The 19,855-nt window shown below is 35.8% G+C and overlaps 1 protein-coding gene across 1 annotated transcript; it reads right to left on the reverse strand.

Moving 5' to 3' along the window:
* Nucleotides 1–1,191: 1,191 nt before the first annotated feature.
* Nucleotides 1,192–3,966, reverse strand: LOC114352860 (organic cation transporter protein-like). Its single transcript, XM_028304603.1, has 3 exons — nt 3,420–3,966; nt 2,634–3,041; nt 1,192–2,411 (listed from the first exon to the last, which is right to left on the reverse strand). Exons 1-3 carry the CDS (start codon nt 3,761–3,763, stop codon nt 1,703–1,705), a joined length of 1,461 nt encoding a protein of 486 aa, XP_028160404.1. The 5' UTR covers nt 3,764–3,966; the 3' UTR covers nt 1,192–1,702.
* Between the last annotated feature and the right edge of the window lie 15,889 nt (nt 3,967–19,855).

Here is a 19,855-nt window from a genome sequence, read left to right on the forward strand (position 1 = left end):
CTAACGTGACCTCGGAGCTAATTTGCGCGCCGAGATAAAATCTTATCGATGACTAGCGGCCGCCCGCGACTTCGTACGCGTGGATCCCGTTTTACCCCCTTATAGGTGGAGTTTTGTAAAATCCTTTTCTTTGCGGATGCAAAGAGAATGAATGTAGGTAATACAGGTATTACCTACATTCATTCTCTATAACTACACTGCATATAAAGTTTATATTTACGTAGACACTGTATCCGTATCTTCCCGACTCTACAATCGATAGCTAACAGATATAAATTACCTAGGTATGTAGATTTCATTTATATTTGCAGATATGGTGTAAAAAAAATTTAGAATAAGTTTTTTTCATTTGACAGAAGACAGAATTTTTTAACAAACGTGAAGAGTGATAATATAGAGTTTGCTTCAAATACAAAAAGCTGATCAAGAAAGCTCTTGATATTTTTTTATTTATATTTATAACTCTGTGACGTTTCAACGTACCGGAAAACGCAGCGTGGGACGTCCACCCACATGTTGGACCGACGGCCTGATAAAGGTAGCAGGAAGGCGCTAGATGCAGGCCGCTATCAACCGTGCGATGTGGAAGTCATTGGGGGAGGCCTTGTTCAGCAGTGGATGTCCTGTGACTGAAATGAATGATGATGATGATGAAGTTTCAACATTGTTATTTTCAAAGTTTTCAAAGCACGCACATGTATTTAGAGAACGCATGTAGAGCTAGGTGGCGCTTTCGTTTTATTTGCATAGGCAGAGGTAGATAAGAGTGCGACCGGCCTTACCATACTCCTAGGTCCGTAAAAGCGGTCCATAATCAAAAATATTAATACAGTGACAGCATTACTAACGTGACCTCCGGGCTAGAATACGCGCCGTGATAAAATCTTTTATCCCGTAAAATCTAATTTAATTAACTTAAAATGATTTTATCCCGTAAAATCGATAAAATGGCGCGATAAAGCTTATCCTGACGAATCCTAGGTCTACTGACCTAGTAGTTCGTGTACTAGACTTCATTTAAAGGTTAATATGCACCATCTAGTACCTAGTCTTCTATTTTAAAAAACAGTCCCTGTGAAGTATTTATTCATATGCATCAGTATTTCATGCATTTTATTGATACTAATTATTTATCTGTAGTGATGGGTGCAACATTGTTTGTAATTTTATCGTAAAATGAAACTTCAATACTAATTATCTAATCTCAAGATGTTATTTCGATGCGTATCGTTTATTTACGATAGTATTGTTTTGACATAGAGATACCTAGTTACTAAGACTAACTTGACGACCAGACCAAATAGAGATAAGAACTAGTGATATTTATTATATCTGTCTATGTTATAAACACAATTCATCATTGAGGAAGGTTATAGATCTGTAAATTCCATTTTATCTAAGGCAATGATATACTAAAACGTTATGACAAAGTACTGAGGTAGCTGTTAGATTTCGTAATAATCACTACCATTGTTGTGATAAAAAGAACACTAAGCTAATACACATAGAATTCAGAATCTGTTATTCTAACGCCTTAGTTTGTCTCGTTCTTATCAGTTTCACTTTATGATTAGGTTTATCTTCAATATCAAAGAAAATCTGCAGTCATTTAATAACAATATTTAATCTTAACCTAAAGCAAACAGGACTAGAGGACAAGTTAAACACATTTCGTCACAATTTTTCTTATTTCTTACTTTTACTATTTTTTACAATCACGGTCATTTTGGTTAGAAGCATTTTCAGTTTGTTCAATCGAATTCATTAGTATTATATTCTTTGTCTCTGGAAGAAACCAACACGAGATCGCTGCACTGAAAGCTAGCACACTAATTATTAGAATGGACACCCACTCTATTCCAATATTGACCACAAAAGGAGCTGCTATACCACCAATCCGTCCAAAGACCGAGCACATACCCATCGCAGAATTCCTTATAACAGTGGGAAATATTTCGGTAGTATACAAATAAATTAACACAAAAGCACTAAATGCCCCTATCTGCCCTAATAAAGCAAACGCTAATATAACTCCTTCCATAGACTTGGGTATGATAAGGAATAGTAGTAAAGATAACGCTGTGATGCTAAAACACGTGATGACAGTTACTTTTCTTCTAAGATATAGGGAGGCTATGACTGTGAGACCTGGAGACGGAGCAAGGGATATCGCGGAGAGAGCCACATTCAGGTACATGTTACCTCCTAATCGACCAATGTACTGGTTGATTCCGAAGAATGTGAACGCACAAATGGCCCACACAAAAGGGGTTATGATGGAGTACACTCTGATCCTGGGCGTTCTGAACAAGTCTAAATAGGATCCACTGCGGTGCTCCTGGTCCTTGGACAGAGACTGTTCTTCTATTTGATCCACAATTATTTCGATGTTCTCTGTTAGTCGGTTATTCCTGTAATGCATAAAACATAATGGTTAAATTCATTGTAGCCAATGTCCTTGTTAATTCATCTGATGGTCAATATTGGTATTTTCGAATAACATTTCGTTCGTTTGTTCGCTTCAACCTAATGACCTCTAATGCTGGACAAAGGCCTCCCCAAAACATTTAACAATAAGCTTGTTACAAGTAGAGACCATGATAAATGATTTCAACTGTTGCAGACTAACTTACCTCTTTGCTATCCGCGTTAAAACATCGACAGCCTCTTTCTTCTTTCCAACCGTTATCAACCACCGCGGAGATTCGGGTATGAGCCAGTAGTACACAAAGACCACCAGCCAGGGCATGGACGTGATCTTCTGGAGATCTCTCCACTCACGAGCATAGTACGCTATGATTGGCAGAAAGAAGTACGCTATCACGTATGCTGACTCAATCAGCCCCATGCCATAAGGTCGGAAGGATTTTCCACTCAATTCGATTATCATGACGAAGCAGCACAGCATTGTTCCTCCCACGGCTGTTCCTGATAGAAATCGGAACAGTATGAACATCCATAGTTTGGTGGAGAAGGTTGAGAGCGTCGCAAAGATGGAGCTGCAGAACAAGGCAAGCACGACTGCTCTTTTTCGTCCGTATCTAGAAATATAAAAACATTAATGACATTTTTGTCATATTTTGTAACAAAAAATTAAAAATGTTTTATACAAGTTATTGCGAAATTATGTAGGTATGTGTGTGTAATTAACACTTCTGTAATACTTTAGGTTATAATTTGGACTAACGGTTTATACCTATCTACATTATTAATCGTAGTATATACCATATACCATGAATATACTCAAGGTTTCCATCAGCCAATTTACATTTTAATCGCTCACTATTCGCTCTTGCACTGCAGAACAAAGAAAGGTGTAGGCTATTTTTAGGCATTACTTATTTACTTCATTATTGTATGTGTCACTTTTGGCTGTAGTGAGTTCTAAGGTATACAGTGAAGGATTACAAAACATTTACCTGTCAGAAATGTGTCCATAAAACAAACTACCGACCGCAATCCCAACTTGCAGCATTGACTGAGCTAGACTTGACAGTGTCTTCCTTTTGCAGACCAGTCCAAATTCACTCGTGACGGAGCTCAAGATCGTGCTAGTGTCAAAGTCAGGGCTCTCACAGGGACAATAGTTTGTCGCATTCTGTACCCCATCGTCTAAGCAAGTATAATCCGTATTGGGCAGCAGAAACACTACGTTGCTCAGTTCAAATTCCGTTGGCAAGCGACCCACCATCAGCAAAATTAACACAAAGGTTTGATACCTGCCGAAACGACCGATCACTTTCTCTATAGCATCTTCAGACATTCTGATATTTAGGTTTCACAATAAACTACAAACACGTCTGCGCTCTCCATAACATTTTAGATTAAAAGACACACGTGGAAATCTGGACTAGACTGATCTTGATAAATAAGCCTCTTTAAGACTGTTGATAAAATACGAGTACTCAAACGTTTTTATCTTAGCGAAAAGTAAAACCAACTGAAGTGAACGTGGATCGGCAGCTGCTTTATGTGTTTGTATATCTATAGTAGGCATAGCATGAAATTAAATTAAATGAACATGAACGATGCGACAATAAATATTTTTAACCTTCATTTGTTTTCACATTCAGTTGCGGAATGTACGAGTAATATAGTGTATAGCAGTAATAAGCATAAATATTTACGCTAAAAACAATGAAAATAAATTAAATTCGCTTCTCGATATTAGGTCGTAACCATAAGATAGAGATGTGTAATACTTTGAGTATTACAAAATAAAGGAACTTCAAGATCAAATAAAACTTTTTCCCATCAAGTTCAATCAATTAAGATGACCTAATTATCACAAGGCCAATTAAAATCGTGCGCTTGAGCAATTCCGACCAACTCTGTCGGATATTATGCGAACTTCCTTCCGCTACAATGATCTGTCTCGAGCCTACAAAACCGCTTGTTCAAGCATCCTGTGTCAAAAATTAGATAATGATATATACAGGGTGGAAACGTTAAGTGATCTCACTCGATTATTTCTAAACTATACAAGATATTGAAAAACTGGTTACTGATCCTGAAAGTGCTTCATGAGCTCTTTCAAACGGTACCAACAATAGGTTACAGAATAAACTGGATCTATCTGAAAATTCAATGTTTCCAGCTTCCATACTAAATGTATGCCAGACACACAATATTAGAAGTGTATTTTTATTTTATTGAATAATAAACTCTTAAAATAAACTCGTAAATTGTATTCTTCTTTAAAATTATTCATGGAAAACATTAGTTTTAAGCTTTACTTGCTATAATATTCTCAAGAGATGAGTGTCATGACTGTAGTAGTACTAAATGTATGGAAGACGGGAACATTGATTTTTTTGATAGATCCCGTTTCTTCTGTAACCTAATATTGATACCATTGGATAGAGCTTGTGAAGCACTTTTAGAATCAGTAATTACTTTTACGATATCATGTGTAGTTTTTAAAATAATGTGACTTTACCAAATGTATGGAAGCTGGAAACATTGAATTTTCGGATAGATCCAGTTTATTCAGAAACCTATTATTAATACCATTTGATAGAGCTCATGAAGCACTTTCAGGATCAGTAACTAGTTTTTTGATATATTGTTTAGTTTAGAAATAATCGAGTGAGATCACTTATCGTTTCCACCCTGTATAGATGGACAATATATTAAATTATGTTGACACGTAGCAAACACAGACATAATAAAGATAAAAAGTTCTTACACAAATTAAGATTATTATTTAGGTTAAAACTCTACCTTGACGTTGAAACATAGTTTTATTCCTATCAGCAATTTATTTATAAGATGACTTACGATATCTTGTCTGAATGTAGCTATATGAAAAGAACACATGAAATTAATTTCATGCGATGCAAAAAACAAAAACTGACGTAAGATGCTAAACTTACTTAAGCGTAGTCGCCATTAAGACACTATCAAACTTCTAAGTGAAAAGAAGATGAGTGTGTACCTACAAATTAATAGAGAGACATATTATTATGTCTTCCGTTCTCCAGACAGATATACTATAAGCGGTCCATACTCGTAGTCTTCCAGGATATCCTGGACCCGAAACTTTGTAGTAGTCACGTCTCACTATTGACGAAAGACTTTTTGAGAGATATCGGAGGTTCGCAAAGTGTAGAGGCAAAAAGATCCCTATGTATCGCACTGAACTGTGGGTAAAATGAAGTCCCAAACCATGATTCAAGAGGCTCCAACCGTAGTTAAATACTTACGAATCGCTCATGTCACTTGCATAAACTATGCAATGGTTTAATAAAGCATAGTCTATGGCAAGTGTAAACATTGGCGCAGTTTGCTTTGTTTACAAGTTCGGAAAACATGTTGCACGATAGTGTAGATCCAGCGTTACACTGAAACAAATCGTGTAGTCTATGATGCAAAGCCCCTCACCAAAACAATGACGGGAATGCGACGGCTATTAAAGAGTCGCATAACAATTAGTGGAGAAAGAGACAGTTCCCTCGACAAATACGTTGCATAATGAGATGGGCTAATTAAAAATGAACGCTTAGGCTGAGAACTTTGGAAAAGGCTCTAGTCGCATGTGAGAATACCTAGACGAGTAATTATACTAGACTGACATAGTAACGACTGTTGAACCTAACCACACTTGACTATTATTCCGTGGCATTATTTTTAACTAAGTATAATAATGCTCATCAGACAACAGATGATTTGGTATCATTGTCTTAATTGCTGGATTCACTTGTTCTTAAAGACCTAAACATTAAGTTTCACTAGATTGACTTGAGCCATGAGGGATAGTTATAACAATAAAAGCACGTCGATATTCCGAATTTGTAACAATGTCATCTCAGATCCCATCTTGAGAATGAATAGAAATTCATTCTTAAATTTAACACCAGAGTACCGGAAATGTGGCAAAATAAAATAATTGGTGATATAAAACGGTAATATATTTACATTTCACACATTAGGTACGCGCCGCAACACTATTGTAATGATACATCTCTCGTTCACTTGCGTCATAGCTCACACTCTGGCTAGGGTTGTCAAGCACTTAGTGGGTAACGAGTTTACTATAGATACTGTAAAAATATTCCTTGGCTGCTCCTAAATACCTTAAAACATTATACTTGTACACAACGTAACAAAATATGGGATTTAATTCTCACCTGGTATAGTCGTTATTTTATTTAAATTTCAGTTAATTTAGTAAGTATATTTTTAGCATTATAATAATTGTCGTCTTCTGAGACGAGATTCTGATCTAAGATGTCCAAATCACACCATGATCCACTGCCAAATAAACGCGTTCTTCGTTGATCTCCTGCATAGCGATTAGAGAAAAAAAATCGTCCTTATTTTACTCCAAGAAAATAGTTTTCTAAATTATAAGATTTCTCGTGCCAGTCCATCCATCTATTACTAATTTATTTTTATAGACCTTCTAGAAACATGAAATATTTTCCATCTTTACTGGTATTTTGAGTTGAGGCAGCCCTAAAACTTGGTCTACTTTAAAAAAGACAAACAAAAATAAAAAAATCTTCATAGAAGTGCAGTCAGCACTTCCATTTCTCAGCTTCCTCAAACAATTGTTTTAAAAATGTTTGCATAATCGTTTTGAATTGTTAATTTCCAAACTAAATTTGAATATCATTTATTCAAATTTAGTTTGGAAATTAATGAACGAATGAACTCATCATTGTAGGTATATATTTCTTTCCATTTACAAAGTTGAGGGATTTCGTTAGAACTTGTATACAGCAAAAAGTTATTAAGATTACAATTTAATGTACACTATTACTGGTTCCCAGCGTGTGGGCTGCAATTATTTCCAAACTTATCGTATCTGCATCAGTCGACGAACGTTCACGTAATCTTCGAACTTCATAATCATAGTAAATTCGTTTCAAGTGTCAGTCAGAATTGCTATTAATTTTGACCGCCAGTGTAAGCTTTCACAGCAACACTCACAGCTTAATTGCAACACGATGATCTGTCAAAAATATTTCGTTCAACCTGCTTAGCATTAGGCGCTTATCACACCAAGATGAAAGATCTGGTTTAAGATGTAAAACAAAGCAACAAAGCAGTTCCTTGCAAAGTAAAGCATGGCTTTTAATATTATTTTCTAATTTAAGGCTGAGTTGCACCACTTAACTTTGACCGTTTTTTTTGTATGGAGTTTGACAGATGTTTGACGTTTGTCAAAGTTAAAGTAAGATGGTGCAACCTAGCCTAAATCTTTTGCTACTTTAAACAATAAACCTTTTATTGTTGAAGTTTTTCAGATATATGATAGTGTGTGAATGTGCATCGTGAATGCATAATTGGAATAAAATAGTCACTTTATATCCAAAACTGAACTAACTAGCCTAAAAAAACATTCCGTGATCAGTGAAATAAAAAATATTTTAAAAAATTGAGTCATTATTTGAAAACCTAGTGTGAATACAACTCAACCAAATGTCGAAACTTAAAATGAACTCAAAAATAGTGTTCATCATTTTTTACTTTACACTTTTGATTAATGAATTCGAAAAGATCATTTTTCTTTCGCCAGTGCCGAAATTTTGGTTGTCACTAATTATTGTAAATTGTAGGAGCTTCATGATCGTGTAACTTTGGCATAAATAGGTATTCGTACCTAGGTGTCGAAAATATTCTCAGATGGGTAGGATATTAAAACAGATAAAGCAAGTCAAAAGAAACCTGAAAATACGTATTTGGATTTGCTTGTTCTACTTACAGAATCTGTTTGATCTACCTCAAAGCGAGCTTTCTCAGAAGTAATAAACTTTACCTAATATGTATAATGGTTATGTCGGTATGTATTTATTATTACATTATTGAAGATACTTAGGAATGGCATTTCACGCGGTAGATTCATGATCAAGATGTACAGTCACGGAATGAAAAGGTTCGTCAGTTTTCAAATTGATTCCTTCAACGAATCGCGAGCACTTATTACCTTTTGAAACTATGTTACAGAATAATCTCGAGTTAGAGAAAATAATCTTTAACTGTTCGTCAGTAAAGTTCAAAATTATTCAGATCAAAGTTGTTTGACGATTTATCTTGTCAAGAAGATTATTATGATTGATAAAGTAAAACCTTCTTGTTGGTTCAACCTGCCATTATTAATTCCTATTAAATAAAAAAACTATTGTCAATTGGTCAATGTCATCATTGCATTGCACTGATGGGATAGAAAAATAAACAAGCAAAACCTTATTCGTTAGCAAACGTCATATTTATTTAAATGTTAGCAGCACTGTTTCTTGCACTGTTATGTTGGCAGGTTTGACTCTTACAGTACCTAGTGCAAGCGAAAATCGACACTAAGGTGACGAACCTTTTCATTCCGCGACTGTACCTTGTTGAGATAGGTACAGTCAAAAGCACATCAGGCTAAACATTTATTTAGCAAAATTGTACTAAAATAAGATGCCAGGTTTTCTAGTAATAGTACGGTGTTGTCTGTACAGACGACAACACTCCAATCTAAACACTGTGGCATTTTATGCAGTTGTGATAAGGGTGCTTTTGAAACAAATATTATGTCTAACTTGCTGTTGTATGTACTGTGTAATCTACAAAAAAATGAAGCGTGTAGGCGTGATGCTCCACACGTGATGGCCGGCTCATTTGTGATAGTTACAAAACTTTATCGTTGTTACATCAATCAGACGCAACCTTCGACGTTGCGTTATGTGTAACACTTAGATGCACGTGTCATCTTCTTATTTCTCCTCGAAGGTCAGTAGTGGGCTTATAGACACATAATTAATTTCAAAATTTCAATTAATGTACTTCCTTAATAACAATAAAAAAAATGTGTCACTAGGTTTCAGTTTGTAAATTTTTAGGTGGATTTTGGAGAAGATGGGACTGAAACTGAACATTATAATATTATGTTATGTTAAATTCATTACATTTGTTGAGAATTCTTTTAATTTAATTAACCAAACAGACTTTAACTCTTTATATTTTCATAATTTCAGCTCGTGGTGAAGTTGTTTTTTTACTGATTTTAATGATATTGAAGATGCTGAAAATAACATACACAACTATACTTAGTTATGAAGTAAATACATACTGAAAACTTTAATTATTTTTACAGACAGGGATATTCGCCTCCATTTTAACAGTTGCTATTCCAGAGTCTGCATTAAAACCCTGACCTGCAATCAAAAATACTATTGAAGCATTTGGTTTTTAAGTCTCATGGGAAAGCTAACTTGAAAAGACCTCCAAATAATAAATTAATCAAAAGAACATTAATTAATACACTTTGATTGATGGTTTCCGTTTGGTCTTTAATATTTCTACATACATAGCTATGTTAACATAGATATAAGACAATATTTACTTTAGAGTCATGAGTTTAAGTTTCGTCAAAATTTATAGTACTAGTTCGTCTCCTTTTTTGTGGCATTTTCACAATCTGTCAAACTGGAACATTAAAATAAATTATATATCATTTTTACGTAAATATCATCCCACCAAAAACATTCTGTAAAAAACTAGCCAAGTCTCGATGGAGCTGCTTGTTTATCTCTAAAAAGTAATGAAATCTAGACAAAGTCGTGCCAAGTCTATGGTTCCTTACTGCGATTTCTTTATTATTATAGTTAATGTTGTGTGACTTGGCAGATCAGTAATAAATTTTATGCAATAGGCACCATACATGCGGTCTTCTGTGATGTTTTTTCTGTTAATTAGAAAAGATAACTGGTGATGTTACAAAAGTGTGGTAGGTATATTTATGGCGTACCATCTCCATAAGAGTTATTGAATAGCGCAACGTTAGTTAAAAGCTTTGAAGTTACGATGTGTGTGACATTTTGGGTTATAAACATGAGATAAAAGTCATAAATTGTTACAAATTGGGAAAAATCTCATCAAGTTATTACAGGGAGGGCTTATAAAACCTACGTTGAAGCAATTAACAAGTGAACATCATCTGTGGTTATTCCGAAATTTATGATTATGACTCTGTTGACTTCATTTTACAAAAGAACTGCCCTAGTTAGTAGGCAATTAAGATTTTCTAGGGACCTAAGCATAGGTATAGTATTCAAGACATTTTAATACTCTTGACATAAAATTTCGCTATTACTTCGGTGCGACATTGAATTAGGTACAAAAAGTAATTATAGCAAAGCTTTCAATTGACTCTACCATAGAAGTAGATTTTCTTCAGTTGGTAAAACAACTAAATAGAATAGTTAACGAACTACATAGTCAAAAGACGTTATGATTAGATCATAAAAGTAAATATAAAATTGACGTTCGACCAGTTATATTGCGCTCGTAATAACAAAACTTCTCACGACACAAAAGTTCCTACTGTTTCGAAAGATTGGTAGATTAATATTATTACTTATACATTAAGCAACTGATCTTATTATACAACTTAGGCCTATATATTTGTAAAGTTAGCAACGCGATACCTAAAATCAACAACTTATAAACATTGATGCTTTCCGGTTTACGTTTGCACGTTTGCATTTTATTTTGCATAAAATACATAAAATTTGCATGTTTATCCTCAGTCTATTTTCGTGTGGGAATATGTAACTATTTCGTCACATGCAATTACTATGTAATAAATAATGTATGCGCATAGTTTTGTTAATATTTTCGCTTTTTCCGGTCGGAGGTCGATAGCGTACGCGACTAAAAAACAAAATGGACAACATTTAGAAATCGGTGTTGGTAATGAGGATTTTTTCGCAGAGATAATTTAGTTATATCATAAACAATCTTAGGCTAAGTTGCACCAACTAACTTTGACAGTAACTATAACGATAACCGGCGTATTTTGTATGGAGTTTGACAGATTTTTGACGTTTGTTAAAGTCAAAGTAAAATGGTGCAACCCAGCTTAAGTCTGCGGTCATATAGTGAGACAAATGGTGAGGCACGACGATATTTTGAAAACTAACTTTTAACTTTTCAGTGCATGTGAGTCAGTAGTCCAAATAATGATCATTCATAATGTTGATGATTATTTTATTTCAAATGGGGTGGTGCTATATTGCCGTTTTTATTAACCTAAAATAAAAGTGTTTGTTTTACAATCCTGTACATTGGTTTGAAACCCTTTGTGTACACGTCTAATCACACTCACACTTGGATGACAACAACCGTTTGTAAGATTGGGATCACGTCGCGCTACCGTCAAGCTGTTTCTGAGCCACTGATATTAACACTTTGACAGCGACTCCTCACGAACTCAGCAGCCCATTCACATAAGTAGCGCAATAACACGCCCAGCCCCCCAAGACAAGTGGCAAAACGTGACAGTTGTAATGTCGAAAGACGGTCGAAAGGCCGTTTTTATATGCTTTGTAACCGTTCGTATTTGATTTTCGATTCGATCAAAAAGTGCCCCTTGTCTAGACTTACTGCTGTCAAAGTGTTAACGCTAAGATGCACTGCAAGACAGAGGTACTGGCCCTGTTTCTTGATCACTCCCACTTGAGCCTTGCGACACGGCGGCAAACATGTGAACACGGCGCGTGCGAAGCGGATTACATAAAGTGCTGGCAATACACGGATTTTGCTGAGGAATCTCCATCATCTAAGTATTGGTTAGATAAACAAATGATCTTAATAAACACAAATTATAGAAAGATTTGAAAGAAAAACCAATTTTTGGTACCAAAATATGAGAAAGAAATCTTCTTCTAAAAATGAATATTCGGTTTTGTGATGAATCATCTCACAGTATAATTTTATATTGAACCCACTGAGAATAGAACCCGTAATCTCTTGCTTTCAAAATGAAAACTAACATTACTAAGCTTAATTTTAGAAATGATAATGTCATGTAACGAAAATTGTTCTAACTTTAATAATTTGCTTAATTAAACTGTAATTTAAACAATTTCCCACAGTGACAAAGATTTGATCGTCACATTGTATAGTCAGCTGCATAAAAATGTATCAAACTTTACATTTTGTAGAGGTCTTATTTTATGTAGGTATAGTTTGTGAAAAAACAAGAACACGGACAAAAATTAGAACACCCTATAATTATTCACCTTTACATAACATATTGATAGATTACATGAGTTTTTAAGGTTCAACTAATATTCAATAGAAATACATATGTGTGCTACAGAACATGGGGCAGCAAGGTTCTAGATTGGAGACAGGAAAGCGCAGCGTAGGACGTCCACCCACAAGATGGACCGACGACCTCATAAAGGTAGCACAGGAAGGCGCCGGATGCAGGCCGCTACCGGGCAATATGAAAATCATTGGGGGAGCCCTATATTCAGTATTAGATATAGTTCGTATGGCTGAAATGATGCTGATGATGATGATCTATGTATGCAGCTGACTGTACTACGTGGGAGTTTTCTTAGACGGATGTTTAAACTGGAGTTCTGAATGATAACATCATAATTACCAGTAATTATTCGAGATGAACCTACTAACTATTATGAAACACACTTTCGGTTTCCCATTATACGCATAAATGTTGTAAAGCAGAACATAAATTACATTGTTTTAATGTAGTGATTCAGGCGTAAACCACGGGCTCGAAGCCGTAGTGTAAGCAGGCCCACCACTAGGTGGACCGACGATTTGGTAAAAGTCGCGGGAAGTAGCTAAAAGCGGGCAGCGCAATACTTGTGAAATCTATGTAACTATGGAAATCCTTAGGGGAAGCCTTTGTTCAGCAGTAGACTTAATTTGGTTGAAAAGAGTCAGGTGGAGGTAAATTTTAATATGGTAGATGGTAGGAGCATTCATAGCCCGATGGATTAGCAAGCTGAAGTGGCAATGGGCAGGGCACATAGGTTCTGGAATGGAGGCCGCGTACCGGAAAACGCAGCGTGGGACATCCATCCACAAGGTGGACCGCCGACATCGTAAAGGTAGCAGGGAAGCGCTGGACGCAGGCCGCTACCAATCAATCAACGTGGAAAGTATTGGGGGAGGCCTATGTTCCTATGTTCAGCAGTGGACGTCCTATGGCTGAAATGATGATGAGGAGAGTCCTATATCTTAACTTTCAATGTCCGTTAAGTACTTCAAAGTCGACTAGAGGGTAGTGTAAAGTTTTTATTTTAACCGAATAGTTCTGGATCTTAGATCCCAGGACCTTTAGCACTTGTCATTTCATTGCATAGTAGAAACCTTATATTAAACTAGCGGCCGCCCGCGACTTCGTACGCGTGGATCTCGTTTTACCCCCCCTTCATCTATCTTACGCGGTTCAGATTTTTCATACAAATGTTTTTTCCCGCTAACTCCCGTTCCCGTGTGAATTTTGCAATATCCTGTTGTAACTAAGCTTTAAGTTTACTAAGGTACCTGCATGCCAAATTTCAAGCGTCTAACTTAAGCGGTTTAGATTTTTCATACAAAAGGATTTTCCCGCTAATTCCCGTTCCCGTGGGAATTCCTAAGTATCCTATAACCTGCCCAGGAGTATGAAGAATAATTGTACCAAGTTTCGTTAAAATCCGTCGAGTAGTTTTTGTTTCTATAAGAAACATACAGACAGACAGACAGACAGACAGACAGACAGACAGACAGACAGACAAAAATTTTACTGATTGCATTTTTGGCATTAGTATCGATCACTAATCACCCTCTGATAGTTATTTTGAAAATATATTTCATGTACAGAATTGACCTCTCTACAGATTTATTATAAGTATAGAATAGATGAGAGCCTATCTGAAGATGGCCTATTTCGCACTGTCACAGCTAAGGTGCAATCAATAGTGTTTCTAACGTGTGAGTAATAACATGTTATTACTAACACATATTTATTGTTATGACAGCGGTTCTTCGAAGTGACTGAAAAACTATCGTGCTATTTAAAGTAAAACGAAAAGCATAGATTAACTATACATACATTAGTATTGGCGTCTCAACGTAATGCTTAAGTCAAAATAAAAATCGATTTTTTACTTGATTAAAAAAAAATTATGACTTATAAATCTAGCTGCTGTCTAGATTAATTGTTATAACTATGTACATTTAATGTATGTCTTGTTGGTGGTCCTATTAAATAAATAAAAAAATATATACAAATATTATATCCAACCGTTTACAAAATAAATAAAGTACCTACCTATATGTATTTATTGTACCACTAACAGTCATTTAATGATTTCTTCACTCTAAGAAAACAAGAACCTAGGCTATTTTTTTTTTACTTCGTTCATTTTTTTTATGCAGCTCTCATTAAATAGGTCACTATTCTTCTTCTGTTTATTTACCGTTTTCTAGATACCTATTATTAAGGGAGAGTCNATTATGATATTCTACCCGCGTCCACCCACTGCCATTGCCAAGTGAAAGGATATAATATATTTTAAGATGCACGGTAATGTAACGGCTGTTCATTATTTACATAATATTTTATTTCTTTCCGATAGCAATCACAGTTATCTGATATTATCAGATAACTGTGCAATCACAGTTATCTGATATTATCAGATAACTGTGATTGCTATCGGAAAGAAATAAAATATTATGTAAATAAATGAACAGCCGATAGCAATCACAGTTATCTGATATTATCAGATAACTGTGATTGCTATCGGAAAGAAATAAAATATTATGTAAATAAATGAACAGCCGTTACATTACCGTGCATCTTAAATCTATTATTTTGAGTGACTAGACGATATGCATCATTTGTTTCCGGGAAATTCGGTTGATACTCGTAGGTATATGCATGCAGCTTGAATCAGTTGACTTACAATTTAATTAACTAAATCAAGTTTCAGAAGATATTTGACACAACTGTAAAGTACTTAAAAAAACCTCTGACATCAATCATTCGCTCAAGAAAAGAAGTTTGTTCTGTGTGCCTACCATGAGTTTACGTTAGGTGAGCTCGCTAGCGAATACGTCAAAAAATTCTATGAAGATTTTATTTCTTGAAAGTAGCCGCTAGGGGCGCTGCACAATATGTCATACATTTAAATGTCATTTTTTTACGCAGTCGCTAGCGAGCACATCTAACGTAAACTCATGGTAGGCACACTGATATCTAATCGAAGTTTTACCTAGTATTAGGTACAAGGTTGAAAGTTCCAAGTATGGACTTAGATTGGAGAGGATTGCTTCTAATGCTGAAACTATTCATGAAAATAATGCCCAGTAAAAGCCTAATTACTAGTACTCTCGACAAGGTGGAGGACTTACTGGGCAAGGTGTAGGTGTGGTATATGTATACAGAGTGGAATTTTGTAATGCCACCTGTAGGGAAAGTACCCAATCTTTGAATGCTTTCATTTAAAAAATTAAGGAATGTTTTCTTTGAGTAAAATTTTGTATCTACAGTATTAAGAGTACTTTCCCTCCAGGTGGGATTTCAAAACTCCACCATGTGTACTTAATTATCTTCCTAGACTTTTAACATCAGGTGTGATTGCTTTTAAATATCTGCCTTGATCTGCATAAAAAAAAGTAGACCGTTTTCGACTGTGGATTAACGAGTTACCTAACTCTTAATAGGTACTAGACTAATTAATTAATAAAAATCGCGATACAAATAAAAAGTTACAATTAATTTATTCAATGCTCAGTTAATCAAAATGTTCGTTGATTTAAACTTAGCTCTTAAATACATAGTTCTTAGTTGTATCCCTCTTAAAACTATTTGCTTATGATCTTATGTAACATCATGACTATGAGATAGTTAAAACATAGGATTTAATTATTGAGTTGCATAACTAATAAACGACTGCCAAATTTCTTCTATTAATTATCTCGTGGGTTTTGCGTTTCTACATTTCTTAAATTCCTGTTAATTGATGCGTAATTTATGGATTATATGTAATTTGATACTGCCCAGGCCGTTGGCCAATTCCACAACATACATTCTGACATATTTTGAAGTATTATATTAAAGACTCCAATGTATTTTTGAATGTATGTTTATTAGCAAAGGCGTGCTAAATACCCGAACTAATTAGGTATTTTATTCAAAAGAAGATGACACCTTGTTGAAGAGTAGGTAATACAAAAAACTTACAAGCAGCATACCTACGCAATATTACTACATATATGTAGCGAAGCAAAGATGAGTTATAACTCATCTTTGCTTCGCGAAAATCGGGGTAAGTTGAGCTTAAAATCACACCCTTCATTACCATCCATTTCCCTATAAACCCTATGTGTTTTTCTGACCATAATAGTTGTCAAAAGTACAGAGTATTCGTATAGACAAATGCATCGCGTTAGTGAGATTATAAGACGTGATAAGCCGCCCAAAGTGTAATGCATCCAGATGAACCGTCTGCGCCAAGTTGAACGCACGTGCGCGATGCTGATCGTCGCACGCGCATCGGATTTTCACTTTTTTAGAGATCCTATACATGAAAGAAAACTTTAGATCGGTCTAGATCCTATTTTGATGTATTTTGTCGTTTGTCCTAAATATTCAGTGGAACAATAGATAGATTTTCCCCTAAAATAGAGCATGTCATAGCGAAATAACACATCTGTGATAAAACGTACCTACCACGTTTGCAATATTGTAACTCCCTGATAAGAAGTTCAGCAATGCAGCTATGGAAAATATTATTTAACATGCCAAATAATGTTACAAAACCAAAAGAGTCCGTCTCCTTTTGATTCATAAACTACAAAGCGCTCCTGCATACGACGCCGCTACCGCGCCGCCGTCGCGCCGCGCGTCGCCGCGCCTTTGCACTGTTTATACGCGCCGCGTGAACACCGCTGCCGCGCCGCCGCGCCGCGGTCGAAATTATGCTTTGTTGGCGCGGCGGCGGCGCGGCGGCGGTTTACTCAGTGCATAGGCGCGGCGACAGCGTGGCGGTGAATGCAGACTTGCTTCAACACAATTTTGATTATCTCTTGGAAGTGTACTTTCAGCAAATTGAGTCCTAAGAAAGAACTCGTCCAGCAAGCGAAAGGTTGTGGGTTCGATTCCCATCTACAATTCAATTTTTTCAAGTTATTAAAAATTTTGTCCTATATAAAAAATCATACGGATCCTCTACCAGACCATTGCATTTGGTACTTGTTTCTCAGCGCCTGAGACGTTGCATGCGTGGTCTGGGAGTAACAACCGCGAAGCGTTGCATTATTTATTATGTTTGTCTGTGCGGCGATCTCACTCAGCTTAATCTGGCTTACGCAATTCACGTAAATATCGGAAAAATACCGGTAAAATAATCGGTATTTCTAGGTGTCGATGGTGCTTTAGATTCGACCAGCATTAAGCATCCTAATCATTCTCGACGGTTGACCTACTAAGATCTACCTCAATACTCAATCCCCCTTATTAATAACAAGTTACACCTAGGATGAACTCTGCATTAAAATGTCATTTCCATACTAAATGACAACTTAAGCCAGAGTTCAACTAGGGTGTAACTTTTATTAATAAGTCCCAATAAGTTTATTGCTTCCTATGTAGAAGTATTAGCAAAGTAGAGCAATACTCATTTACCTACATACCTATATCAAATGCTAGTGCTAGTACCCCCAACAGTGTTCGAACCTGCTATCTAACTTTTTCATTGGAAGACTGGAACCATTAAACCAGATGGCTACCAAATGTACCAAATTATAAGACTCGCAGTGAATACCTTTATACTTTGTATGTATTGCACACAACATATTTTTTGGTCTCTACTCTCCCAACACAATAAGACTCAACCAGGAATCGAACCTGAGACCCAACTACTGCAAAGTGAGTTTACGTGAATAAACATTCGTCGAAGCGCACTCTATCCTAAACATTATAAACTTCTTTCTAAGGTAAGATGAAACACTTTCTTAATTTTCTCAGATGTATACCTAAACAGTTTTTGTGCTGCCATCTACAAAGTTAAGAACAAATTAAAATCCAATTCCAAGTGGAATTTATCAATACTCTCGACTTAGTTTCACCGTCATAGCTCGGCATAGTGTAATATCGATCTATGAAGCTAGATGGCGCTGTAGTCTAAAAGTACTGTTTACGTTTATGAAATAAATAAATATATGTTATGCGACAACGAGCTTTTATTATAGGTCAACGAAAATGAGCTTCCGTGTAGTATTTAGATCATTGCTAGTGGCATTCTAGGCTACCTGCCATGTACTTTGGTTCTGCCACTTTTCTTCTTTTAAATTAACGTGGATATAGCCTTCACAGGCTAATGATACTTAATGAGAAATTAAATCAAAACTGGGTAATATGCTATAGATTCAGGCTGTATGAGTTGCAGTAATGGACTACAGCTGGTAATAGTCCCATACATTTTACTTTCTCTTTATTAAAATCATTATTTGTATTATCAATTATACCTATTAGGCCATGAATCCACCTACAGTTGATGTTCGAAACAAATCATTAATTATGTTGTTATGTACAGTCAGTGCCCGTGGTTTACCGTTCACTTACGTAAGTCTACAAATAAACTACATTTGTATAAACTTGATGATTTATCACTTCAGTTAAGGTATCGGCTAATCAATTATCGCTGCATTCATAAATCACTGGATTTTACAACCCTATTAAAACGTCTGGATATTTACATTATTATTATGCAGGTTTTGTGATCTGCTGTTTGTTTACTTGATAAATAAAATATAATAAATATACGAGTTTTTACCTATGTCTCAAGTTCCCAATTCTTATGGCTCATAGATGAAGCCATCACTTTTATTTACTGCCCTCGTAGTGATGAAAGACCCATTAAACCCGCTAGCTTTCCTCGTAGCGTAGAAATTTTATGCACATTTTTTATCAATAACAAAGGGTGGTAGCTCACGTACTCAACTTCAGTGTGCCTACCATGAGTTTACGTTAGGTGAGCTAGCTAGCGAATACGTCAAAAAATTCTATGAAGATTTTATTTCTTGAAAGTAGCCACTAGGGGCGCTGCACAATCCCAACTAATATTATAAATGCGAAAGTAACTCTGTCTGTCTGTCTGTCTGTCTGTCTGTCTGTCTGTCTGTCTGTCTGTCTGTTACGCTTTCCCGCTTAAACCTCGCAACCGATTTTGATGAAATTTGGCATAGAGATAGTTTGAGTCCCGGGAAAGAACATAGGATAGTTTTTATCCCGGTTTTTGAAACAGGGACGCGCGCGATAAAGTTTTTCTGTGACAGACAAAATTCCACGCGGGCGAAGCCGCGGGCGGAAAGCTAGTTTTTAAATAATGAAAGAGCTTTTGTTATTTCTACGATGGAATGTGATATTTTAACGGTCTTGTCTTTCATATTTAGTTAAGAAATATACGTAAGTAACTGTAATTTGTTGTTTTTATTGTGCCAAATAAATGTATTTCCTTTCTTTCTTTCAAATAGTACATTATACAAATAATCAAAGTTTTCTAAACCTTCGCTAATCCTTGGGTCCGTCATTCACGGCCGCTCGTGACCGACTCGTCGG

This window comes from Ostrinia furnacalis, unplaced genomic scaffold, assembly GCF_004193835.3.
Source record: "Ostrinia furnacalis isolate ACB-3 unplaced genomic scaffold, ASM419383v2 OfSCF1459, whole genome shotgun sequence".
Taxonomy (NCBI): domain Eukaryota; kingdom Metazoa; phylum Arthropoda; class Insecta; order Lepidoptera; family Crambidae; genus Ostrinia; species Ostrinia furnacalis.

Excerpts from the sequence above, each read along its gene's own strand:
- LOC114352860 (XM_028304603.1), bottom strand. The coding sequence starts at position 3,763 with ATGTCTGAAGATGCTATAGAGAAAGTGATCGGTCGTTTCGGCAGGTAT. Across the intron at positions 3,042-3,419 it reads TATGGACACATTTCTGACAG|ATACGGACGAAAAAGAGCAG; the intron begins GTAAATGTTTTG and ends TTATATTTCTAG. Across the intron at positions 2,412-2,633 it reads TTAACGCGGATAGCAAAGAG|GAATAACCGACTAACAGAGA; the intron begins GTAAGTTAGTCT and ends TATGCATTACAG.